At 44.5% G+C, this 27,561-nt stretch overlaps 1 protein-coding gene across 7 annotated transcripts in view; it reads right to left on the bottom strand.

Annotated features, from left to right (window-relative positions):
* The window catches only part of PKNOX2 (PBX/knotted 1 homeobox 2), a 456,599-nt gene that overhangs the window by 124,174 nt on the left and 304,864 nt on the right, over positions 1-27,561 (bottom strand). For all 7 annotated transcript variants that reach the window (XM_079955104.1, XM_079955109.1, XM_079955105.1 and 4 more), the window contains one exon: positions 24,620-24,728. In XM_079955104.1, the coding sequence (XP_079811230.1) occupies positions 24,620-24,703 (84 nt within the window). In that variant the 5' untranslated portion in view covers positions 24,704-24,728. The remainder of the gene's footprint in view (positions 1-24,619; positions 24,729-27,561) is intronic.

Below are 27,561 nucleotides of genomic sequence, written 5' to 3'. Positions count from 1 at the left end.
TTCTTCGACCAGTTGGCATTCCCATATTAGCTTACCAAAGAGTACAAAATAAAAATGAATTACAAATATTACGAACGGAACAGAACAGGTAAAAACTGACAGTGGGTTAGATTAAGAAACCCGAGTCTTCACCTGACATGGAAATGACAGCAAATGGGGGACCAGAGACATGATGTTCTGGTCCTCCATTTGCTTTCAGTTCCATGATAAAGCGGGTTCTCCTTCATGGAGAGCACGTGTTGCGGTGGGAGCAACCATGACATCCCCTGTTGCTGGGCGGGTTAGCTTGGATGGCCACGAATTTGATTGGACACCTTCAATTGTTGCTGGGGGAAATTTATTGTTGCATTTTATTTGATTGATGGGGGTGGTATATATGTTCCCTGTGCGCAGCGTTGAGCTTCCTCTTTTCGCTGTGCACATCAGATTACCTGCTCACCCTCCCTTTATTTAGGGTTTGTTCACACTGACCTTACTCTGCCTGTCATGGGGTCGTCTGTTTTGGGGCAGGGGCCTGGTAGGAATTTTACCATCTGGATGATTGGCTGGTGCCATTTGGGTTTTGCCTACTTCGTAGCAAACCATCACAACTTGTAAGGTTGCGGTTAAAGGTAAAGGGACCCCTGACCATTAGGTCCAGTCGTGGCCGACTCTGAGGTTGCGGCGCTCTTCTCGCTTTATTGGCCGAGGGAGCCGGCGTACAGCTTCCGGGTCATGTGGGCAGCATGACTAAGCCGCTTCTGGTGAACCAGAGCTGTGCATGGAAATGCTGTTTACCTTCCCGCCAGAGCGGTACCTATTTATCTACTTGCACTTTGACGTGCTTTCGAACTGCTAGGTTTGCAGGAGCAGGGACTGAGCAACAGGAGCTCACGCAGGGATTCGAACCGCCGACCTTCTGATCAGCAAGTCCTAGGCTCTGTGGTTTAACCCACAGTGCCACCTGCGTCTCAAGGTTGCGGTTAGGCATTGGTTAATTTTTGGTTGGTGGAGGGGATGAGGTTGGCTGTGCCTGCCCCTCCAATGCTGCTGCTGCAAGGGTATTCCATTAAAGGAATCCAGGGGCTCGCCCTGCTTTTGTCCGAATCCCTGGCAAAGGGCTAGGGCCACGCAAGAGCCCATGGGAGCATTTGGGGAAAGGTGAGAGCATGGTGCCCAGCTTTATTCTCTCCCCAAAATTGTTTACCCTTACTGACTTCCGCAGGGGTGCAGTTGTCAGTTCTGTTCCTACCTCCAAGTGGGAACAGATAGTCGCTAACCACTGCCTAAGGAACCGCTCATATACTGTAATTCAATAAAGTTGTGACCAAAATTATGCCAAAAAACAAAGCAAAAATGATGTGTGAACCGTGTTTTTATTCAGGGGTGTCTTGGGGGTCCTCGACACGCAACATGAGAAATAAGCAACAGTTGGAGGAGCATCAGCAGAAACATCAAAATGTATGCCTCATATATTTAATCAGGATAAGATTTGTATCACATACCAGACTTCAAGTCTCTCACTAGCATGAAAACACCTAAGTCAATTTGGGGTATACTGCTTACTGCAGTACACAGATGATTCCACCCTTCTCAGTTTTACAGCTGTACCAGATTTATGTAGTCTTTACTGTCCTAGAGCGAAATACCAAGACACAAAATCAGAAAATAAGAGGCAGCAAAACGGTCTTCTTGTTCATCTGACTGACAACAATCAAGTGCAGTTTCACCGCATGTACACTGATCACCAGGGTTCATCCGCAACATGCTTGGAAAGATACTGCATCTTTAATGTATGCGCTCACTTTTCAGGACTTTATTCCCTAAACTTCAAGGACAAAATAGCAGGGAAAGAACTTCCATTAGAGATGCTTTAATTTATTATAAAGCAACATATGAAGTGTAGGATTTTTATGCAGATTCCCAATTTTCAAAAGACAGATTCTCCTGTGTATTTGGGAGAGATTATGCTCAATATTACTGGCCCCTAGCAGAACCAGAAGATTATTAAAGCAGTTTCTTTGTCCTCAAAGGATGTTTTTCCCATTGCTTCCTCTTTATTTTCATAAAATCCAGCCCTTTTATGACAGTCAGTTCTGCTGCCTTTGAAAAGCCCCATCAAGCAGCCTTTTATATGGTGGGGGCAGGGGGAGGGAATATTTATGCTAAGCTACTGGAATAGGAAGTCTACTTTTGCCTTCTGTCCGGGCTTTTCTGTAAAAAACGATGCTTTCACACAAGGAACCCTTTCAGCAAAATCACAAACAGGTATGTTTCAGGAGAATCTAAATACCTTCCCAGGTGGGATGAGCACCTACAATAACATCGGACATAAGACCTGTTTGGTGGGTTAAAGGCCGGGCAGAGAGTTTCTGCAATTCCCCAGCTGAGAGGTGATCTGGGGCCCCTGGAGGTCTGAAGATTTGCATCTCAGATCCAAACTACAGCGTCTGGAACAAGGTGATGCTTCGTATGTACAAAATGTTTTTTTAAAAAAACTTACAGTTTGTTTGATATGTTGTAAACCACTTTGGGCACAATTTTGTGGCACACAACTAAACAGGCTATGATGATGGTATGCTACAGAAGTGTGAAATCTATAGGCCCATGGTACATTAGGAACCTCAATGGTCATTTAGTCCAACCTGAATCCAGAGGCAAGTTCATTTCATACTAAACACTTATAAGAATTTCTCTCTTACAGGGAAGATAACAGAATTAGATGAAAGCAGGAACATCTTTCAAACTAGGGCTATGCAAGGTCCTCCTGATTTGGTTTGGCGCCTGGTCTAGCATTTGTGATTAGGTCTCAGTTGGGTTGGATTGCTCTAGGGTGGTGGTGGTGGGGCAATGCAGAAGAGACCTAACTCCTATTAGGTAAAGGTAAAGGGACCCCTGACTATTAGGTCCAGTCGTGACCAACTCTGGGGTTGCAGTGCTTATCTCACTTTACTGGCCAAGGGAGCCAGCGTACAGCTTCCGGGTCATGTGGCCAGCATGACTAAGCCGTTTCTGGCGAACCAGAGCAGCCCACGGAAATGCCGTTTACCTTCCCTATGTATCTACTTGCACTTTGAAGTGCTTTCGAACTGCTAGGTTGGCAGGAGCAAGGACCGAGCAATGGAAGCTCACCCTGTCACAGGGATTCAAACCACCGACCTTCTGATCGGCAAGTCCTAGGCTCTGTGGTTTAACCCACAGCGCCACCTGCGTCCCTGGCTGCAGTGGCCCTTGGGAGTTTAAGGATGGCTCCAGACCACTAGTTTACTGAGCAATCATCCTGATTTGCTTGTACAAAGCTTACACAGAGGTTAGACTGCCCAGTCTTTATTGAGCATTTATTCTAGTTAGTTTGCAGGGTGGTTTATATATATAACAGTGGATATTCAGAGGTGGATTTATGGCAGTCTGAAAAGTTCTGTTGCACCGGGAGCCGGCTCCAGGGGGCGCTGCCGGGTGTTCAAACTGTGATGCAGTTAACTGAACAGAATGGAAGACAAGGGGCCAGGGGGTGTCGTGGGCAGATTTTGGCTCCGCACAGGGTGCCACTGCAATTTGAAAGCCTGAAATCCGCATTTGCTCATGCAACATTTACGCATCTTCCTGCTAATAGTTCATTACTCCTGTATTTTTCAGTGTGTTTCTCAGTCAACACCTAAACTCTGAAAAACCACTTTAAAAGGTTGGGATGGACAGGGTGGCAGAGTGATTTAATCCACTTTTAACTGTGCAAACCTAAATTTCTGGTATGCACTGCCACAAATTTCTGCCTCCATTTCTGGTATGTAAGTAAAAGTAAAAAGTTCAAGGTGCTTGGCCAGGAAAGTATTTGCGGATCAGGGTGGCTGGGAGGGATGGGAAAAAAGCACCAGGAATCTGAACTGTTTCTGTGTTTGGGCATGGTGGTCAGTCCTGACGGATTTGCTCTAGGGCGTCGGTGTTCCATTTCATTTTTAGCAGTCCTCTACTATTGCCCTTCTTTGCACAAGTAAAAGAATTCAAACAGACTTTGGTGGAAAAGTGTGACAGTATGATGAAGCTCTTCTAGTGTCAGAATCCGCACCTCCCCCTCCGAAACTCCCAGTAGGAATGAACAGTTAACTACATTTCCCTGCTGCCTCTTCCGTCTCCAGTTTCAGCTGCCTAAGCAGGAAAGAAGTCACACTCAAGGAACAGCTAATGGGAAATGGAGCTGCGTTTTATAAAACACCACGTCTATTCAACTTAGTTCGTTGGAGTGGGGGGGTGGGGGTGGGGGTGGGAAGAGAAGTGAAAGAAGGAACCAAGAGGAGCAGCGAAGCGAACAAACGATGACACAGAAGTTCCAAGAGCCATAAAAACCCCACCAAGGTATCATTTGTGCAAAGTGACCTTTCTCACCAGAGGGACACATTTAAGAGATGAGGATAAAGAGGCCCGTGTGACTTTGAAAGAGGCTCATAACGCAAAGATTTCACTCCAGCCCAGAAATCCTCTACGAGTTGGCAAAGTGGCCTTCGCAATGCAGGGAGCTGCACCTTGCCACATATCTCAGAAAGCCAGAAGCGAAACAAATCGGCTCTCACGCTCACACTCTCTGTGTGTGCACAGAACAATTGCATTCCTCTTTCCACTCCTGCACCTACCCAGGGTCACAGCCACTTCATCTCGTATTTTGTCAGTGCTCGGAAGGAACTGGTTCGGTTTAGTGACATTTGGAAATATGTGAACTACACCTGAAAGTAGGTCTCATGACTGCCGGGTGAACAAAATGTGAATTAAGTTCATTTTGGGGTATTCTAGCTGAAGGTGAACTAGAAATCATTCAAAGTTCTACCTCAAAATGAACTTAATTCACTCACTTCACTAACGTGGGTTTTTTGTTTTTGTTTTTAACTCTTTAGACTCGTGGTTTTCTTTCTTCTTCTTCTTTTTAAAACGCTTTAGACTCTTGGGACCTTTAAGCCTAAAGGTAATACTTGTTGGGGGAAATAAAATTAAACAATTCACATTCCACTATGGTGCATTTTGTTGTTTTTCTTAGTCTTCTTACATATATTTCATACTTTAGCACAGCAGCGTGTAACCCTCTGAATGCTGTTTTTTTAGTGGGGTTTGTGCTGAGGATTATATGCATGGGCTTGAACGATGAACTGAATGTGAATAGAAGCAGTTTGCTTTGTCAAAGGGCAAACATGAACTGGAATTAGTTCCTTTTTGGACATTCTGAACTAGAACTTTCCAAGCTCTGTACTTTGGCAACCAATGCCAGTCCTAAAGTAGACCCGCTGAAATTAATAAAGCTAAATTAATGAAGCCAATTAATGAAGTCTATTAACTTCAGTGGGTTGACTCTGAGTAGGACTAGCCCCGAATGTAACCCTTTACCAGGACTCTCCCATTAACCTTGTATGCTGCACGGATCTGGCCCTAGACATTTTTCTGTCTGAGGAACAAATAGTACCCCCAACCCCCAGTCAAGGTGCATAGGGTTGCATCCATTGTTAGTCCTACTCAGAGGAGACCGTTTGTATTAAAAGACACAACTAAGATCCACTCATTTCAATGGGGCTACTGTGAGTAGAATTTGGTTGGCTACAACCCATACTATCTAAAGGCGGTCAAGCTACTTTCACACCTGAGACAATAGATTCCACAAATATGTTCCCTGACATTAAAAACTAACGAACCATTTCCTGCCCTTTCATGACACCCCAGATCAGGCATAGGCAAACTCTGGCCCTCCAGATGTCTGGGACTACAATTCCCATCATCCCTAGCTAACAGGACCAGTGGTAAGGGATGATGGGAATTGCAGTCCCAAACATCTGGAGGGCCAGAGTTTGCCTATGCCTGCCCTAGATCATTTGCCTGAGAAGGCTTTCTTATTCTGCCTAATGGTTAGAGTTGGCCCTGCTGCTGCACGTTGAGTAGGCACAGGTGAGGCTGATATGGCTGCTCTAGTTCGCAAGCACCCAGAAGCTCTTGCAAGAGGGATCAGAAAGAGCTTGGTAGGAGGCTGGCCAACAGTTATTTTATTTTATTTTATTTTATTTTATTTTATTTTATTTTATTTTAATCTAGTACTGCACACGTTTATTGCACAGGTTGCTTAGGTAGTATACATGCCCGCTGCTCCAATTTTAACCTTACATTAACCCTGTGAAGTAGCTTAGGCTGAGAGATGGCAATTGACCCAAAGTCAATTGCCAGTGAATCTCATGGCCAAGTGAGATTCAATCTCAGGTCTCCCCAAGCGAAGTCCAATGCTCTAACCACTACGCCACAATAGCTTTGACCAACAGGTTCTCAGAGAATCGGGACAAGTGATCCCTAGAAGGAAATTATGCTTTTGCTTTTCTAGGATCTCTTATGAGCAAACACCCCCTTGGTTTTTAAAAGCAATGGAAAGGCAGGGTCGGGAGAAGGCATGCAAAGTTTGCCTTGTTATGGGGACATGGCTGTTATAATCATGCTCATTTGCGAGATGTGGGGAGGACGTGTGCCACTGAGAAGAAGAAGAAGAGGGATTTGGATTTGATATCCTGCTTTATCACTACCCTAAGGAGTCTCAAAGTAGCTAACAATCTCCTTTCCCTCCCTCCCTCACAACAAACACTCTGTGAGGTGAGTGAGGCTGAGAGGCTTCTGTATTAAGTTTTTGGTTTTCAAACGTTTCAGAACGTGAACGGTCTTCCAGAAAGGATTATGTTCGAAAACCGAGGTACCACTGTATTAAATTCTCTTCTCGGCATTTTGTAGCTATTTGCTATAATTACTACTTTAAAAGCCTCCTGAAAATTCATCACCATTTTAGTGCAAAATTCTCTTAATAAACACATCTTTATATGCAAAAAAGTAAAAAAAAGTAGTGTGACTAGCCCAAGGTCACCCAGCAGCTGCATGTGGAGGAGTGGGGACACGAACCCGGTTCACCAGATTACGAGTCCACTGCTCTTAACCACTACACCACACTGGCTCACAAGCTGGGCAAATACATTTACAGCATATCAGATAGGGTTTCCATTTGTTCCTCTGCATGTGCTGCTTGCCTTTGACGCCATTTAAATTTGGCACCAAATGCCAGATGTGCTGATCAGGAGCCCTCAAGTGGATCTGACCCTGGCAGCATGGCTTCCATTCGGCACCAAATTTACATGGCACTGAGTTGCAAGGGAATGATCAGGGAAGCAGAGGTTCTCAATCTGCAGCATTTTTGGTCACATTATTTGTCCTGGAGGTGCCCCACCTATGTCTTGTCCCCATGTGGAATCAGGATAAGCTAATAAGAATTACTGCCCAGCTACTCGCCGTCTAGGCATGTCTTCTCAGGAGTCACTCCCATTGAGCCCAATGGGATTTGCAAATGACTGCTCTTCCAAGATTTGCAGCCTTCATTTACTTATTTGACAGCAATACTACTGTTGCTTCCCAATATGTACTGCTAATTCATAAAAGTAAATGAAGTATGAGCAAAAACAGGTCTCCTTTGAAAAACCGAAACATATATTCGACATCCCGTTTCTGTTTCTCTATTAAAAGAAGATTTTAGTTCATTACCTAAAGTTCATTTGGAGCAAGTAAAAAAAACACACACCTCAGGACTCTTTTTTTCACGCTCACCTCAGCATTTCAAATGCCAATAAATTATGCAATATCTAGGGTTGTCACCCACTTAACAAAATATTAGTTGGTAATATAATTCCCGCTCCCCAATGACGACCGTTGTGTGTGACCGTAGCTTCAACATAGGGTGCCCTTTGGCAGTAATGAAGAAAGTTTACAATCATTAAAAATTAAAAAAAAAGAGCCACCATTCATCTTTAGAAGGAATAACCATATTTGATGGTTCCTTTTTACCAGCTCTCTCCTGGGCCACCGCCCCTGAACTTCTGAGGGCAGCGGAACTACCAATCTGATCTTAACACGCAAGAGGGTCAGTAGGGAATGAGGCGGTCTTTTAGATGTTTGGGACGTAACAGCTTTGCTCCAAGGTACATAAATAAATGTGTGTTTGTGAGAGGAGATGGCTTGGTTGTAGAAATGGTTGCTTGGTGGGTGTGCTATTTTTATAACTTTGCAAAAAAACAACAACCCCCAAATCAATAAAAATGCAAAATGCAAAATGCAAAATGCAAAATGCAAGAAAGAACGAAAGAAAGAAAGAAAAAAAGATGAAATGATCAGCATGGAACTAACTTTGCTGAAATAGATAACTATATATAGATAACTTTTATTTAGGCTAATTTCAGGAATCTTTAAGGAACCACTTAAATAATAATTGAGCATCTGACAAAAGTGAACCTGTCAGTTAAAAGCTTCCATGAGGATTCCAAGTGCGCCAGGGCTATTAATATATACTTCTGACCAAATCTGCAAAGCATCAGAGGACATGGCTAAAATCCAAAGGCAGAATTATGCAGAGAACAGGACTTTTACAAAAAAAATGCACAGAGACTGGATGCTCAAATGCAGTCGCTTTGTGGCTTCAGCAGACGTGTGCGTTCACAAAGGAAGAGATCAATAGCATTTCATTGCCGTCCCAACCAGCAGAAATCCCTACAGATCAGAGGGCAAAAAAAGATGTCAAAAAGCTGGAAGCTCATTCCAATAACACTATCTCTCTGGTTGCTGCTTTCTTCCTAAGCACTCCTCTGTTAAGACTCTCACAGAACAACTTGTGCCTGCAACTTTGCCTGCCAAAGCCCAGGGCATTTTCAGAATTTCTGGGGTTGGGGTTGAGAGAAAGCACCTCCTTCAAAGATTGGATTCATCTTTAGGAGATAGAATTCCCTAAGGGAACAACACTCCTCCATGTTTCAGCACTGCTTCCGGGGGCATTCTTGGGGAGGGGGATGATGGCTGCCCCCATAACTCTGTTCTCATGGAGTGTTCTTTCCAAACAAATAGCAAACTAGCCATTGCTTTTATGTGGCAAAAGAGTGCTTTTATTCCTGTAACGAAGAAGATATCTTGGATCACTTCATCTTTAATGGTACCCCTCCGCACACCTGAAAGTTCTGAGAATTTGCTCGCTCCCACCCCCATTTGCTGATGTTCATGGGGGAAATGAATGGTCCCATTAAATTAGGGGAGACTTTGGCTCAGCCATATTTTTATGGTGGATCTCTACCCTGAGAAACACCGACAATTGAAGGAAAGGGATTTTCTGGCCTAGTAGACATTTCCCAGAGGAGGCGCTGAGCCATGAGTTACAACGGTCAGGGAAAACCCACAGAGCAGCAGTCCAGGAGTTAAATCAGAATGAGGGATGGATGGTTGCTCAGTAGCAGGAGGTGCCAGAAAATCAGCTTCTCAAAACTCTGAAGGCAATTCCTGAAACCCTGGAAGGCTACTGCCAGTTAGCATGCATAATACCAGGCATCCCCAAACTCAGCCCTCCAGATGTTTTGGGACTACAATTCCCATCATCCCTGACCACTGGTCCTGTTAGCTAGGAATGATGGGAGTTGTAGTCCCAAAACATCTGGAGGGCTGAGTTTGCCTATGTCTGAATAAACCCGAGCTAGATGAACCAAAACTCCCACTCAGTATCCTATGTTCCTAGAAGCACATTTTGAAAACTGACCTGCTACTTCTCAGGACATTAATTACTTTGGTAATAATGAGATGATACATGAGATCTACAGGGAGTGACTGTGTTTCCATCAACACTACCCAGGAGCCCAGTGCAATTAGTTATATCATACTTTCATCAAGTTCCAACCATGTCCTAAGGTTTTCCAGCGTGGTGAAAAATATTCTGCAGCACCACTGCCAAGCTGCAACAGCTTCTGGAAGTTGGCTAATGGGGACGTAGGAAAATACCTGCATGGCCAAATCAAGACTGCAGTGTGCAGCAAAGTAATGTCATGGCTACTTCAGGCTGTACCCCAAAATTCAGTCCTGCCGATTGACCCACCTTCAGAAGCATGTGAATCAACCATCAGGGGCTTTCAACGAAACTAAGCCACATTTCTCCAGAGGGATCACATTTCTTAACAACTTAAAATGCTTTCCAGCAATATGGATATTGCCGGAGATCCGGACTCTAAAGCCCTACTGCTGAAACATCAGTGCTGCTGTTTGGCAAATCCTTGGCCAAGCCAGAAACGAGTGTTTGGAGCGCTGATCACTTTCTCCTGGGACATGAAAGCACTTGGCACCATGACTAACCATGGGGGCTCCTTTCAGCAGCTGTGATTTGTTAATCCACAGTATAATGTGAATTAAATTAGGCTCTTCACACTTAACTAACCCTCAATCTGCATTCTTTTGTAACTCCTGAGGTTTCCGATGCAGCTAACAGCTAATCCCTTCAGCCCTAAACTTCTCCCAGCTGCTGGCTCATAGCTGTTATGGAGGGATTCCAACAATTCAGGGCCAGTAAACTTAATCCTAAAGCTGTTAGGCTCTTCTAAAATAACGAGACCCACCAATTTAAAGCTGTTAGCCTTAATTAACAGGAAAGGAGGCATTCAGGTTACGTGCCGAAGCATAGGGCTTAGCCAGAAAGCCATGCTGCATTGCTTATTCCCCAGCTTCCTTGTGCTCTCTGGCCATGGCGATACTATTGTTAGGATCTTACAGATTATAGTATAGAAAATACTGGCACTTACATCCTGTGTTAGGATGGGCAGGCCAAGAGGATGTAACAGCTTTGCTCAGTTGGCATTAAGAGATGGGGGATAGTTTCAGTTCACAAGGCAACTTGATCTAATTTACACTTTCAAAAAAATAATAATTGCAGATCAAAACGAACCTGAAATTCGCATTCTCTGAATTTTGTAATGCAGTTGTCTAGCTACACAGTGTGCCCAAAAATGCATGCACCAGGGTAAAGAGTGCATATAAATGCAAATATTTGTGGATATGACATACAGAAGTGCATTGTATAAAGGGAAATTGGCAAAAATGTGTGTATTAGGCAAAACTGCATACAGAAATTAGGAGAAAGTTGCACCAAAATGCTGGTAAATTCTCATGAAGATCTAAATAAAAAATAAAAAATGCAAACTGGTATGGAACTGTGGAGGACTTAAGAATGGGAAAATAACAGAGAAACCAAAACTGGCAGTAATCATGATTGCCAAACAACCAGGATCTCAAAAGGTACAGGAACTTAAAAGTTGCTGGTCTTCTTGACTAAGTGCCTTTGTGGGGGGAGCAGGGCCCTGTTGTGATGGGTACCATTGCTAGCATGGTATCTTCATATTGACATTTTGAGTCCTGCTGTGTCAGTGCATGGGCTGTACTGATAGTTATGTACCTTCATTTATAGCACACATATGTACAAGAACAATATTGGCCAAGGCACCCATTGTGAGGATTAATGAAATAGTCTTGATATGGTCTGTGCCTCTTGCAGATGAGTAGACCGGAACACAAGGAATCCAGGAACATAAGGAGATGCCTTACATTTAGAATATTGGTCTATCTAGTTCAGTACTGTCTACATTGACTGGTGATGGCTCTGTAGAGTTTCAGGCAACAATCTCTCCCAATCCCACCTGGAGATGCCAGGGATTGAACCTGGGACTTCCTGCATGGAAGGAAGATGATCTACCACTGAGCTATGGCCCTTCCATGGATGGTCTACAAGGCCAGACTAAGTTGTCTGTGGGCTACTTGGGTACATGTCTGTGCCTGACCTGGACACATTTCTCTCTGGAAATGGAAAGATGCTACCATTGCAGCACCACATATATTTCCATACCATCCTTCCTACTCATGAATCAACTCACTGGTTAATCTAGCTCATTCTTGCTACCTTTGACTGGTAATGTGGTTCTCCAAGGCCTCAGGGAGGAGTCTTTCCTTGCCCTGCTATTTAAAGTTTTTCTAACTAGAAGATTAATATTTTCTAACTGGGATCTTCTACAATCAAAGCATGTGCTCTGCTAATGAGCTACATATACATTTATGCTTAAAGGGCATAAGGGTTGCGTGCTACAACAGGGTAAAGAATACATATCAATGGTAGGTATCAGGTAATTAACGGATGCAAATATATCACCCATCCCCCACCCTGCCCTTCATGCATAATACTAGAATGCAGGGATACCTGGTGAAACTGATTAGAGGGATCATTAGCAGCAAGAGTTAATTGGGGCATGCAGATTTGGAGGCAATATGCACGCAAAAGGGATGGAATATCACCACCGCAGCCTTGCTTGCAAGCTTCCAGAGGCATCAACTGGCCACTATTTTGTGCCAAATACTAGGATAGATGCACCTTGGTTCAATCTCACAAGCAATTCTCATGCTGATGTGGCCGATTTCTAGGCCTCACCCAGAATTTCTAAACATGGTTCAGTGCCAGATCCACTAAACTAGAAAACCTGCATTCTGTTCCTAAATGCTCCTAGACTAGCTAGTCTGAAAAGGAAGTTTGACACATGGCGACCTGGGACCCTCTTCTTCCCATGACATCATGTCTTCTTCTTCTTCTTCTTCTTCTTCTTCTTCTTCTTCTTCTTCTTCTTCTTTCTTCTGCAATCAATCATAGCTGAGTAAGACTGTCTTCCATAAACACAGTTTCAACAGTGGGTCCGTAAGTGACTTTGGAGGCCAGTTCTGGATCCACATGTCCTTCCACAGTGAGGACAGCTCCACAGTGGGAACTGATCATGGTGAGGGTTTGCCAAGAGTGCCTTCCTTGCACATTTCTCCCTTTCGTCCTGAGTTTGAGCATCTTCATAGCCCATGTATTCCATGCCTGAGACCATGCTATTTAAACAGGTTCTGGAGCTCAGGGCTGGCTGCAGACTCCATCTTGCTAAAAGCTTGAGGACTTATTTATTTACAACGAATGTATAACCTGCCCTTCATTTACAGTCTAGGTGAAAGGGGTATGCATCTGTGTGCAAACGGATAAGCTGGGAATGTTGTGTGTATGTGTGCCTGAGTGAAAGGAACCGTGGGGGGTGGACATGCATACTTGTGGTTCGGGCCCCAGCCATTGCTGGCATGTCACCCACAACACGTCAAGACAAAAACACCCCCACAAAGTAATTTTAGAATTTTGGAATGTGATCTGAAAAACAACCCAATGTAAGGAAGGAGCCCTTCAGAGCAACTTAAAAGGCTACTCAAAATGTGTAACCAATATGCTGAGAGTATTTCAGTGTTCTTAATCTACAAAAATGTATATGGCTGCCTCTAAGGATGGATTAGGTTATTAACTTTTTTTTTTAGGTTTATTGGACTGAGAGCACAAAGTCAGCTCAGCATTTCCAACAGTCTCATATATGCACGGTAATCGTCTTGGTTCCTGTTTATCCCAGTTTTGTCTCAGTCAGGCCTTTTTCTTGCTGGGTGTTTTTTAATTGCCTTGGTCCTAGGGCTATAAATCCAGGGAGAAGGGAACAATTTCCAGAATGCCAAGCAGCGCTTTTGGCTCATAAAAAGGGGATTTGCCAGCCACAGCCAGATTAACAATGGTATGGGAAGGGCCACATGCTGGGTGACTTCTGCAAAAGGATCTGACCGTTGCTAACATCATTGTCACCCTCCCTCGTTCGTTAAAAAAGTATTGACCATAGGAATTATTGCATTATCACATTTGCTCGACAGAAATGTTTAGAGAGGGCCTTGTGCACGTGTACAATAATGGTGCAAGAGACACAGGGCTGTGGTGATCAGAAGAAGGGTAGGCAGTGGTGGGTTTTGCCCACAGACACTGGTGGAGCAGAAAGCAGAGAGCCCAGCAGTTGGTGGAACCAGAGCCAATGGCAGGGAGGGCTAACTAATGCTACTTTTGCCCTCCGCCTCGCTGCTGAGTTCTACAACAGCAGCACAGAGACTATGGCAGAGGAAGCTGACAGCCAGGGCCAACCCCTGTAATATATAAGAAAGAGGCTAGACAGCTGGGGACTGCCTGGAATTGGTGGAACAGCCCCCCCCTTTTGCCTTAGAGCAGTGGTTCTCAACCTGTGGGTCCCAAGATGTTGTTGGGTTACAACTCCCATCATCCCTAACCACTGGTCATTCCATGGCTAGGAATGATGGGAGTTGTAGTCCAACAACATCTGGGGACCCACAGGTTGAGAAACACTGCCCTAGAGGACCACCCACCACTGAGGACAGGGAATCAGTGGACCTGCATAGGTTGTCAAGGTACCACTGGCCATTGGCTATGCTGGCTGATGCTGATTTGAGTTGGGTGTCCAAACACAAATTAAAAAACCAGGACCAAACTAGATGTGATGTTGTCATGTAGTTTGGCCTCTTTTTTGTTTGTTAGTTTGTTTAACAAATAGGAAATGCAGGCCCCCTCCCCCAAGAGCCAGAATGGGACCATGGCTTCTGGGGTGGGGATTTAACCCTTTGCACATGTCATGGTCCCAATCAGAATCGCCCACTCCATGCTGGTGGTTGCGTGGCAAGTTTCCTCCCCCAGTTGAAATGAAGACACGGACACGTTGCTTTAAGGTTAATGGGCGTGAAAGGCCACAACTTTATTGATTACGGAATTGAAGGTATTGGCCTTAGGCATTGGCTTCTATCGACTACCCGGCATGGTGACCGGGAAGGGTTGAACACACCGCAGGAGTCCTGTTGAAGTACGCCAACTAGGGTCCCACGGGTGTCACCGCTCGGGGGCGTGCCGGAGGCCCTACCTCTCCAGGCTTCGGACAAGGCCACGCCCCCCCTGGGAGTCCTCTACCGGACTACCCCTTCTCATTGGGGGAAGGTGATGGCGCTCCCTTCCCCCCTCCTTTTTCCTATAATTTGCCCCATGCCAATGCCTAACCGCCAACACCGTGAAAGTTGTGACGATTGCTACGAGGTAGGCGAAAAAACCAACTGGCAGGAAGTGCGCCAATTTGGAAAAATTCCTACCAGGCCCCTTGCGGCGACCAACCGAAGTCCATAGCAAGGCCAATTCTAGCTAAGCCTAAGGGTGGGTGGGATGGGAAAACCGCTCAGCTGTTGGGGCGAGGGGAAAAGAGGGCGGTCCCTGGGCGTGCCTGGCCTTAAGTAGCCCAGGCCGCGCCTCCCCTCGCCCACCGATTGGCGGGCTGGGTTGCAGGCACGCCCAGGGATTCCCCAACTCTCGCGGGGGCAAGGGAAGCCCCCGCGAATGTGGGAGGGTCCTGCTCGCAACGTCCTCTCCTCTCCATGCTCGGAAAGGGCTTTCACAACGAAGGGAAAGCTCTTGTTGTCAACAATGAGAGCTTTCCTTATATTGCAAATCCTGGTTTATTCTTGCTAACCATTGTCGCTAGAGTTTTGATGACATGGGGTACTATGGCTTGTTAAGAACCAGAAGTTCAAGCTGTCAATCACCTCTGTGAAGGAGACTGTGTTAGTCTGAGGCTATTGTAAACCATAATGGATAGTGTTGTAGGTATGATTATGATGGAGTGAAATTTTGCTCAATGGTTTTTTCAATGGTTAAGATTGCAAAAAAATCCATAATTGTAATGTAACACAGATATACTTTTTCTGGCATCTTAAAACACAACTTGCAGTTATGTTTTCAGCTTCTCTGCAATCTTTCCCACTTGCACTCCCATCCTCAAATGAAAGCTGAGATTCGCCTAATTTTAGCAGCTGGTGCGTTCTGAAAAAAATATCTAGAATCAAGAGAATTGGAAAGACTGCATAAATATGAAATATCCCTGGTATGAGAACTTGATCATGCAAGCTCAATATTTGCTTTCCTTTCCCTAAACAAAACAAAAATAATTCGACTCTCTGCAATGAGTTTGAGAAGTATAGGCTGGGGAAACCTATTTTTCCATGGTGAAAAATATCTTCTAAGTATTTTCTGTGATTTACAAGAATTGAGGCCTCTTTATGTGGCCAGTTATACTTGGATTAAAATAACTGGATTCATTTTTGACTGTGTTTTGTCTACGCCAGCTTTTTCAAACCTGGTGGTTTCCAGATGTTTTGGACCCCAACTCCTACCAGTTACAGGAAGCATGCCCAATGGTCAGAGGGGATTGGAGTTGTAGTCCAACAACATCTGGAGGGCACAGTTTGTAGAACACTTGTCTACACAAACACAGGAATATAGGAACATAGGAAGCTGCCTTATATTGAGTCAGATCATTGGTCTATCCTGACTGGTATGGCTCTCTGAGGTTTCAGAAAGGAGCCTTTCTCAGTCTTACCTGGAGATGCCAGGGACTGAATCTGGGGACTTCTGTATGCATAGCATGGGATCTGCTGCTGAACATTGTGTCACCTCTGACAAAAACAGGTAGAAACACAAAAGGAAGAGTGAAGGGGCTTAAAGCATGAGTATAAGACTTCTGCACATCTCATCTTAATAAGCTGAGATATGATCATCTGAACTGGGCCTAGTGAGCATGGAGAGATCTGGTTTTACCATGTTCCAGAGACTCTGAACTTGAAAGAGACCCAGACTTACCCTAAGAATCTTGTTAGAATTCCTGCTCCGTGATAGCAGTCATGGGATTGTTGTCTATCACATGACGGTATATGTTTTGACTCCACAGAGTGGGAAGTGACGGAGACAGGATGGTTGTGTTACTATGTGTTCCGTGAAGTGGGACTATTGTCCTTTTGTTTCTCTTTGCTGTCTGATGCTAGAGAGAGAGGGAGCCATGCTTAAGTGCTCCGTGTGTGTTTATATGTAAATAAAGTAGATTAGCCAAAATGCTGAGTTGCTGAGGTCTGTTACACATGATACGCAAACTCTGCAGATCCCTAAGTGTGCTGGTGTTGGTTGGCATCGGTCACTGTGATGTTTGGGCAGAAGAAAGCTTTTGAAGCTCCCGAACGAAAGACCAGGAGGGAGGGAACATGCTAGTTGGGCATGTGTGTCTGCCAGGGTCCTACTAGAGTGTAGGCCGAGCTCCTGACCTTGGCCTCTGAATAAAAGAATAACGAGGGCTTAAAAGTCACTGGCTCAAATGTTAGTAGCCTAAGGGCTTCTCCAGGATCTACTGGGTGTCGCGCAGGTACGTGTCCCAGTCGCTGAGAGTCTACAGCTGTCTTTTATAGGCTTGTATCTTTTACAGTTCTCCAAGGAGAGCATTAACTTGGGAATGCAGCAGTGTCTCCTTTCAGCTGGCCAGTCTCCAGCTCCCCTCCTCTGAGCCGTTTCCTCTCAGGCAATGTAAATGCCAACCTAAGAAAGCTTTCCTGCTCATGCCAAGGTCTGGAAAGCAACTGCTTCTGGGGTTCCAAGGCTGTACTTACAAAAAAGGGAGCAAGAAAGTGTGGCCGGCTGTTTCGCAGAGTCGGGGGTGGGGATGGGAGGAATGAATTGCCTTTGAGTCTCTCTCAAGCTATTTGTGAAGGTGTGCGAATGTTGTTCACGTGGGGCAGAATGCCTCAGAGCGAACGTATGTACTATTTTGGTTTTGCGGAATGTTCAGAACCTATATGCACATTTGATTCATTTGCTGATTTTGTCTATACAGTGGTACCTCAGGTTACAAATGCTTCAGGTTACAAACACTTCGGGTTACAAACTCCCCTAACTCGGAAGTAGTACTTTGGGTTGTGAACTTTGCCCCAGGATGAGAACGGAAATCATTGGCTTCCTGCGGCCAATCAGAAGCCGCATCAGACGTTCGGGTTCCGAAAAACGTTCGCAAAACGGAACACTTACTTCCAGGTTTGCGGTGTTCAGGAGCCAAAATGTACGAGTACCAAGGCATTCAAGAACCAAGGTATGACCATACTGTTTTTGATGCCCGCTAAAAACATTTTTGTCTAGACAAGCCTACCTAGATGTTTAGAATGTTGATGTGAGGTTTTAATGAGTTTTTACTTCATTGAGGCTTTTAATTATCTGAAACTTATTGATAATTTGATTGCTTTACCTTTTTTCCCTAAACCGAAAAACGTTCGCAAAACGGAACACTTACTTCCAGGTTTGCGGTGTTCAGGAGCCAAAATGTACGAGTACCAAGGCATTCAAGAACCAAGGTATGACCATACTGTTTTTGATGCCCGCTAAAAACATTTTTGTCTAGACAAGCCTACCTAGATGTTTAGAATGTTGATGTGAGGTTTTAATGAGTTTTTACTTCATTGAGGCTTTTAATTATCTGAAACTTATTGATAATTTGATTGCTTTACCTTTTTTTCCTAAACCGCTTTGAGGTTGCTATTTCCCCCCCTTACAATCAAGCAGTATATAAATTTCACAAAACAAACAGTAAGATGGGAGCAGGAAAATGGAAATGTGGAAATGGCAGACAGAAGGCTCCATAAAGGGAAGCTTCCTCGAAGGAGTCGTTTATATTGCCGGTCTAAAATAGCTGCTTCACTCCTCTTACCTTCATGCTACATGTTTTGCATTCACACTGTGGATGTGGGAAAGGCAAAAGCCAATTTAAGCCTCATGTGTGAAAACTGTCTCAACAGTCTTTCAGTGCCAGTTTATATGGATCAAAAAAATAGTGAAGATGTTGAATTCTCTAGTATTAAAAATTTGTAGCAGATTTTTTTTTTTGAGTGTGAGAAGTGGGGTCTGCTTTGGAAAGAGTCATGTTCCAATCGGGAACCCCAACTTTAGGGAACCACAACTGGTTCTGCAAAGTCTGAATAAATTTTACGAGTTTCCCCCTGTTGTACTGTTTTATGATGTTGATGTTTTAAAGATAAAGGTAAAGGGACCCCTGACCATTAAGTTCAGTCACGGACGACTCTGGGGTTGCGGCGCTCATCTCGCTTTATTGGCCGAGGGAGCTGGCGTACAGCTTCCGGGTCATGTGGCCAGCATGGCTAAGCTGCTTCTGGCGAACCAGAGCAGTGCACGAAAACGCCGTTTACCTTCCCGCCAGAGTGGTACCTATTTATCTACTTGCACTTTGACGTGCTTTCGAACTGCTAGGTTGGCAGGAGCAGGGACTGAGCAACAGGAACTCACCTTCTCGGGGATTCGAACCGCCAACCTTCTGATCGGCAAGTCCTAGGCTCTATGGTTTAACCCACAGCGCCACCTGTGTCCCTTATCTGATGTTTTATCTGCCTACAATTTTAATTTGGTAGAGTTCTTAATACTTGGGCACTCGTGTTATTTTCTGTACACTCCCTGTGACCATGAGGAGAAGAGCATTATGTAAATATTTATATGAATCAAAACAAAACAGGTTGCTAGAGCTTATGAAGACTGCGCTAAGGCTTTCCAAGCACTGCAAATATGATGACAACGATATTGTCAACAACCTAAATGAGTATGTACTACATTCAGGTCCCCGCCCCCAGGACTTCACAATCTACAACTGTAGCAAAGCAGAATTGATTTATTCTAGGGGGTCTGTAACATTTTTTTAAAAATAAAACCCACCAGGTCCCTTATCTGTAATAAAAGTGAGGGTGCTATCACCTGTTTATTGACTAAATGTGGAGTTTTTAATCAATCAATTAAACTATGACAAAGCAATAATTTTGGAGAATAAAAGCATGTTTTCATTGTTCTTTGATGCTGAGTGCATATATCTGAAAAGGCTCCCTGTGTGTATGTAGTGATATATTGCCTCTTCTCTGGCAGTGCCTTTTATCTCCTTTTTTACATTATTATATTTAAAACAATTATTAGGTTGTGTGTGTATATATATATATATAAAGGTAAAGGTAAAGGTACCCCTGCCCATAAGGGCCAGTCGTGTCCGACTCTAGGGTTGTGCCGGGGGCCAGCGCTGTCCGGAGACACTTCCGGGTCACGTGGCCAGCGTGATGAAGCTGCTCTGGCAAGCCAGCACCAGCGCCGCACACGGAAATGCCGTTTACCTTCCTGCTATAAAGCGGTACCTATTTATCTACTCGCACTAAAGGGTGCTTTCGAACTGCTAGGTGGGCAGGAGCTGGGACCGAAAGACGGGAGTTCACCCAGCCGTGGGGATTCGAACCGCCGACCATTCGATCAGCAAGTCCTAGGCACTGAGGTTTTACCCACAGCGCCACCCACGTCCCTATATATATATACATACATACATACATATACATATACATATACATATACATATACATATACATACACACACATCTATCTATATCTATCTATCTATCTATCTGTATGTATGTATGTAGCCCAATTAATTAGGGATTCCATTTAGTGGCCTTTTAATCATAGAATTGTAGAGATGGAAGGTTTCTAATCAATTGAATTGATCAAATCTAATCAATCGCCACTCTACAAAAAAACCCAGAGGTAAACACTGCCTGCAGATGTGATATCTGATCAATGAAAGTTGCAAATGTGCCATTAACTAGGGATGCAAAGATCAGTCTATTTCAAGTCATGTCAGTTTCACATGTATTCATTCATAAGTTTGTTTTGTTCTATTTCCACATAAATCAGTAATTTAAAGAACGTACAAAAAGTGTATTAAAATATGCATCTGATCACAAAATATTTTTAATACCCTATTTAAATACCCTAGTTTTTCTTGGGGAGGGCAGCTAGCTTGGGCTTTATGCATCCTATCACATTTATTTCTAACTCATTTTGATTTGTGTTTTGGGCAGAGTATTATATTGCAAAAATTTAGGGATGGGAAAATTCCAGAGGACAGACCTGGATCAAAAGGGAGGGTGGGGAGAGAGAATGTCTGTGTTCTGGGCAGTGGCGGCAGTGGGGGGTGGCAAAGCCATATTCTGCATGGAATAGAGAGGAGAGAGGCATGTTGAAGCACATGCTCAGCGACCCCTTGTGTCCCAACTGAGTTCCCCTTATCAGAAGAAACGGGTAAACTCAATTTTACTTCATGGAATTTTATTTCATTGTAACCCATTTTGATGTGCAGGAGTTTCTCATGAAAGCCCCTATAGGAAACCCTCAGGAGGAATTCACAGTCACCCCCCCCCCAGGCAGAGGCAGATTTAGGGGAGCACAATTGGTTCGGTTGCACTGGGCATGGAGCCTCGGGGCGCAGTGGGGGACGGCACAACTATGGCTTAGAAAGGAGTGCAAGAGGTGGGGCGCGCCGAATTTTGGTGTTGCACAGGGCACCACTGAAATTTGAGACCCCAAGGTCTACTGCTGCCCCAAGAAGAGCACAAAACTTTCAGGCAGCTATTGATCTACTTTCTATATAAATTTACCATATTTTTCACCCTATAGGATGCACCGGCCCATAGGACGCACCTAGTTTTTTGTGTTTTTTTGGGGGGGGGATAAAGAAAAAAAATTATTTCCCCCCCCCCCCAGCCGCGGGAACTTCCTGAAGCCTGGAGAGACCCCTCTCGCTCTCCAAACTTCAGCGAAAGCCTGCATTCGCCCCATAGGACGTACACACATTTCCCCTTCATTTTTGGAGGGGGAAAAGTGCATACTATAGGGTGATAAATACGGTATATATGGTGCCTGCTCAGGGCCGGATTTAGGTTTCATGAGGCCCTAAGCTACTGAAGGTAATGGGGCCCTTTATATGTCCGGCTGTCCTTTGTCAAAAACAAATTGTTGCTGTTTTTTGTGTTGAATATATGCTATAAGGTAATTTATGGACCTAATAGGTATCTAAAGCCATTTGCACATAACAAAATATGTATTTTATCAAAGTAATTGTTGAACTGAAATACAATTAAGAGCTATATTAATAGTGAAATACAATTAAAAAGAAGTATATTTTGGGGGGCACCCCAAGAGAGTTGGGCCCTAAGCTATAACTTGTTTAGCTTATACGTACTCTCTCTCTCTCTCTCTCTCTCTCTCTCTCTCTCTCTCACACACACACACACACACACACACACACAAACCAACAAACAGCAAATAGCCATTTTATTAGGATGCAGTAAGTTGGCAAAGGGTTATGCAGCTGTCAGCATGCCAGACTTTGGCTGGGTTAGACCTGGGTTCACATCTCTGATGTTCAGTGGGTAATCTGTGGTCAGGCATTATCTGAGCATAGCCCACACCACAAGGCTATTATTAGGAGGGAGAAGTGAAATGCCCCACACCTGTGTATACCACCATGAGCTCAGGTGCTATAGCAAATAATGTTATTGCTTCTGTTCTGAAGGAAAAAAGAAGACCTGGCGCTGTGATCCCATTGCATTCTCTGCTACACTGCTGCTTAATGGTCTTCCTTCTTTCGCCAAACTTTTATTAGGCATTACAAAAATAGCCATCATAAGACATCCATATATACATTTTTAAAATATATACAAGTTTTTAAAATATATAAAAAGCAAGAGACATATAAAAATACAACGATGGCGATGTTCATTGAGGTTTCTTCCCACCATTCACCACTCTAAGAGATACTATTGACAAAAACTCAGCGATCCTTGCAGTTAAAGGTAAAGGGACCCCTGACCATTAGGTCCAGTCGTGACCAACTCTGGGGTTGCGGCGCTCATCTCGCTTTATTGGCTGAGGGAGCCGGCGTACAGCTTCCGGGTCATGTGGTTATCATGACTAAGCTGCTTCTGGCGAACCAGAGCAGCGCACGGAAACGCTGTTTACCTTCCCGCCGGAGCGGTACCTATTTATCTACTTGCACTTTGACGTGCTTTCGAACTGCTAGGTTGGCAGGAGCAGGGACCGAGCAATGGGAGTTCGCCCCGTTGCGGGGATTCAAACCGCCAACCTTCTGATCGGCAAGTCCTAGGCTCTGTGGTTTAACCCACAGCGCCACCCACGTCCCTTCCTTACAGTTACTTCCGGGTTAATGTCAGAGAGATAGAATCTAATATTTTCAATGGTCTTATGGGGGTTATGGATATCAGTTCACTTACTGAACTCAAAAACAAAGTTCAGTAAGATAAAATATATAGAATACCTCTAAAAATATAGAAAACCCAAGCACTGCTTTGGAATATTAACAACCTGAAAATTTATCCCCTAAGCTGGCTAGCTCACCACTTCATCTAGGCAGACTAACCCACTGGGTGAATTCTCTCTGACCAGGTTACATATATTTTCCCCCCACCATTTTACCATTTTAACAATAAGAAGAGCAGCTGGGCTGAAATATGTTTGGCTTTCAACAAATTTCATTGTCATCTATTGCTCCTATTAGGTGGTTGATCAGGCACTGACCCACTGGATCAAGTCAATTTGTTTTTGTATTTCAATAATTTTGCCTATGTTGACTATATCTTAATATTCTTATTTTGGATTAAAGTTGCGCTTAACTTTTCTATATTATTTACAAGCATTCTATATCTTTTATTCTCCAGCTTTGGCATCAGCATATTCTTGAGTGCGAAAATATCAGAAAGAACTATTGCCTTTTGCAGTCTCTTATGTAATATATAACTACGTTATTATTATTTTTAATGCACACTTAGAAGTGACAGAGATGAACAAGCCCTTGCAAAGGTGAATGAGATTTGATTTCTCAAGTAACTGAAAGGTTTCTAAAACTCCTACCTATTAATCCACTTGTGTAAGTAGATAATAAATGTGTGGGTCATGTTTTCCTTTTATCTGTTCACCACCCTCTGCTATGAACAGAAACACAAAAGATGGTGGACTATTATATTCAGACATGGACCCTTATAGGTAAGCACCATTCTGAAATTAAGAGAATTTCCTCCTGCTGAAACTCCTGAATAAGCACAACACTCCTGAAAAAGTGGAGTGTTGTTTAAAGAGTGCTTAAGCACTCCATTTCGCGGTGGTGCTGGGGAGGGACTTTGCCTTTATTGGATGAACTTGGCAATTGGCATTCACAACAGCAGACCTAGCCAGAAAAGCAAAGCAGAACTCCTTTGACGCTGAGTGACGATACTTGATATACACTTCGCTCCAAATCACAAGATGATAACCTCCTCCTCCTTTCCCTAGTACAGTTTCACTTGGCATTTGGCAGTAATAGAGTTACAAAGAGATTTTATGCTAGTGCCGAGTCTGATTCCATCCCAACCTCCTACAAAGTTGCCAACCCTTTGCAAGTGGCAAAATTGGGAGGCGGCCATTTTGGCAAAACTGGGGGAAGCCAGAAGCAATGTCTATTCAGGCATTGTGGCTGGTGGTAGGCGTTGGGTTTCCTCCCGGCTCATGGAACCCTTACAGGAAGCCCTGCTCTCACATTGAATGGCTTCCAAGTGATGCCATGCAATGCCCAGTTCCAAATCCAATCAGAGTGAAGGCAATTATTCCTGCCTCACCGCCAACCCTGAGACAGGAGTCCCACAGCCTACATTCAGTCCTCAAGGTCTCTCTATCAGGTCCTGGGGGTGCTATGAGTGGAACAGCTCAATCAGTAAAGCATGAGACTCTTAATCTCAGGGTTGCGGGTTTGGGCCCCATGTTGGGCAAAGCATTCCTGCATTACAGGAAGTTGGACTAGATGACACTCGTGCTCCCTTCCAACTCTATGATTCTATGATGCCCAGGCCACACCCCTTTCCCATCGGCCATCTCTCACTAGGCCACACACCCCTTGAGTGCTTTTGCCATTCTGGAATGTGTTATAATGCCTCTTCCTTGCCTGGAATAAGAATTCAGAAATGTGCATTTGTGTGTGTGTGTGTGTGTGTGTGTGTGTGTGTGTGCATACTCCTTTTTTGTGACTAATTTTATTAAGACAGCATCCTGGAGGCCTTATGCTTAGAGCAGAACGGCAGGATACAAATATACATGTAAATAAATTCATGTACACACACATGCCACACACCACTTTTTCTGCTCTTTTCCTCCGCTGAAAAGCTGAAAAGTTGCTGTTGGAATGTTTTAAAGGGGCAGCAGGAGGTGAGGGGAAGAGTTTAACAGCACACTCACCTGTTGGGTTTCTTGATAAGGGGGAGGGGGCACAGTCTGTGTGGCCATCATTGTCAGAGCTGGCGCTGGGGAGACATGTTGCATCCTGGGGTTGATTCACATCTAGAACCTGTTGGTGGGAGAAAGTTCAACTTGGGTTAAGGAACCGCAGAAGGAAGAGGACAGAAGGAAGCATGACACACATGCAAGAAGCCAACCGACAGTGGTGCCATGAGGTAATGACTGAAGAGTCTGAAGGGGCTCTCTTTGTGTAGTAACATGTATGGTGAATATGATAAATTGTGTCTGAGTGCCCTCCTGCTCTCTCTGCTGAGTAGGAACCCTGTAAATCTACCTTGAAGTCCTGCCCTGTGTGCCCCACTCTCAGCCACACCAAATTAACCCATCATGAAACATCAGAAGAAGAAGAAGAAGAAGAAGAAGAAGAAGAAGAAGAAGAAGAAGAAGAAGAAGAAGAAGAAGAAAGAATAATGTCAACATCTGCTGGTGGCTCTTAGGAGCAGCTGACCCTTGGAAGGTATGCAAAACTCACACAGCAAATGCTCTCTGCCTACCATCATGAGGACACACCTACAGGTAACAGTACAAATTTATTCTAATTTAAAATATTTCTTCTGCAGGCACACATTTATTCAGCGATTCTCTGCCAACCATTCCAACATAACCACACACACACACACACACACAATGAGATGGAGCTGCACTGATGGGTCTGAAATGGCCAGAATGGCATGGGGAGAGGCTGCCCGCAAAGAGATGCCTTCCTAGAATGGTGCCCATAGAACTTGTCCAGCAATGCCTCTGATGTTGTCATGTCCTGGAGAACATCTACCTCATACCTTCATGCATTAGTTGGAAGGCCTGACGGTGAACACTCATGTCAGGGGCAAAGGTAAAGGTAAAGGGACTCCTGACTGTTAAGTCCAGTCACGAACGACTCTGGGGTTGCGGCGTTCATCTCACTTTATTGGCCGAGGGAGCCGGCATACAGCTTCCAGGTCATGTGGCCAGCATGACTAAGCCGCTTCTGGCGAAACCAGAGCAGTGCACGGAAACGCCGTTTACCTTCCCGCCAGAGCGGTACCTATTTATCTACTTGCACTTTGACGTGCTTTTGAACTGCTAGGTTGGCAGGAGCAGGGACCGAGCAACGGCAGCTTACCCCGTCACGGGGATCTGAACCGCCGACCTTCCGATTGGTAAGCCCTAGGCTCAGTGGTTTAGACCACAGTGCCACCCGCATCCCTTTTCATGTCAGGGGTAGGGATGGAGAAATTTGTCAATTCAGCTCTCTAGTTTCTCAGCGTGGTGTAGTAGTTAAGAGCAGTAGACTCGTAATCTGGTGAACTGGGTTTGTGTCTCCACTCCTCCACATGCAGCTGCTGGGTGACCTTGGGCTAGTCACACTTCTCTGAAGTCTCTCAGCCTCACTCACCTTACAAAGTGTTTGTTGTGGGGAAGGAAGGGAAAGGAGATTGTTAGCTGCTTTGAAACTCCTGAAGGGGAGTGAAAGGCGGAGTATCAAGTCCAAACTCCTTTTCTTTCATACAGAAACCAAATATTTTTTCATCTCATCCGGATCAGAACAAATTCAACATTCCCAAAGATAATTCCACACTTGATGTATTGATTACAGGTTGAGTTTTCACACCACATGAGCCAGATCTCTAGTGGTGCAGCAATAAAACTGCTAGCACATTTGTAAAGCTAAGCAGGGTCTGGTATGGTTTCAAATTGGATGGGAGACCATGTGAAGAGATTCCTGCATGTCTGGGTGCTGGACTAGATGATCCTTGGGGTCCCTACCCAACTCCACAATTCTGTGGTTCTACCTCAAACACAAGGCTATTCAGCAAAATCAGTTTGCTTGTACAGCTGTGAGTCACTGAGTGTGTACCATGTAAGCAAGTGAAAAACATCCCAAAATATTTGGATGAGACCCACAAATTACTCATTCTGATCCTTTTTCAGCAGAATGATGGCAGAATAAAATATCAGGTCTTTATTGTCTTTCATCAACAAAGAAGAATTCTCGCTGGCTTCCAAGGTCTGTTCTAATTAATATCTAGGGTACCAAAACTCTTCAGATTATTCCCTCAAGATTCCGTGTTAAATTACCTACTCTTGCTGACTCAAAGTTTAATTTTAGCTGGTGTAGCTCCATGCCCTCTTTTGTTAAAAGTGGTGAAAGGTTCCTTATTTCCACATAGTCTCAGTCATGAACCCAGAACCTAAGCATGTTCATACATTCAGGGCAAACACATGTGGGCTTCAAGTGGAGAAGGTATGCAAACCCAGCCCCATTATGTCCTCATGCACATAAGCTCTACTTCAGAGCTTTTGGATTTGGCACTAAACTTTGAAGGGGGATTTTAAGTGAGGAATGAGGAACTCTGGTAACAGAGGGTTCCAGATCATGGGGTGGATTCCAGACACATCCACAATCCACCTTCACATTGAATGCAAAGGTTCAGAGTGGAGACAGCATTTGTGTGGATGTTTGCGGCTGTTGATGAGCTGACCTCTGTGCCTGTTCAGTCTCCTTGTCATAGAATCATAGAGTTGGAAGAGACCACAAGGGCCATCGAGTCCAACCCCCTGCCAAGCAGGAAACACCATCAGAGCACTCCTGACATATGGTTGTCAAGCCTCTGCTTAAAGACCTCCAAAGAAGGAGACTCCACCACACTCCTTGGCAGCAAATTCCACTATCGAACAGCTCTTACTGTCAGGAAGTTCTTCCTAATGTTTAGGTGGAATCTTCTTTCTTGTGGTTTGGATCCATTGCTCCATGTCCGCTTCTCTGGAGCAGCAGAAAACAACCTTTCTCCCTCCTCTATGTGACCTCCTTTTATATATTTGAACATGGCTATCATACCACCTCTTAACCTCCTCTTCTCCAGGCTAAACATGCCCAGCTCCCTTAGCCGTTCCGCATAAGG

This window comes from Podarcis cretensis, assembly GCF_951804945.1.
Source record: "Podarcis cretensis genome assembly, chromosome: 15".
Lineage (NCBI taxonomy): Eukaryota > Metazoa > Chordata > Lepidosauria > Squamata > Lacertidae > Podarcis > Podarcis cretensis.
This window is presented reverse-complemented; position numbering and strand designations above follow the sequence as displayed.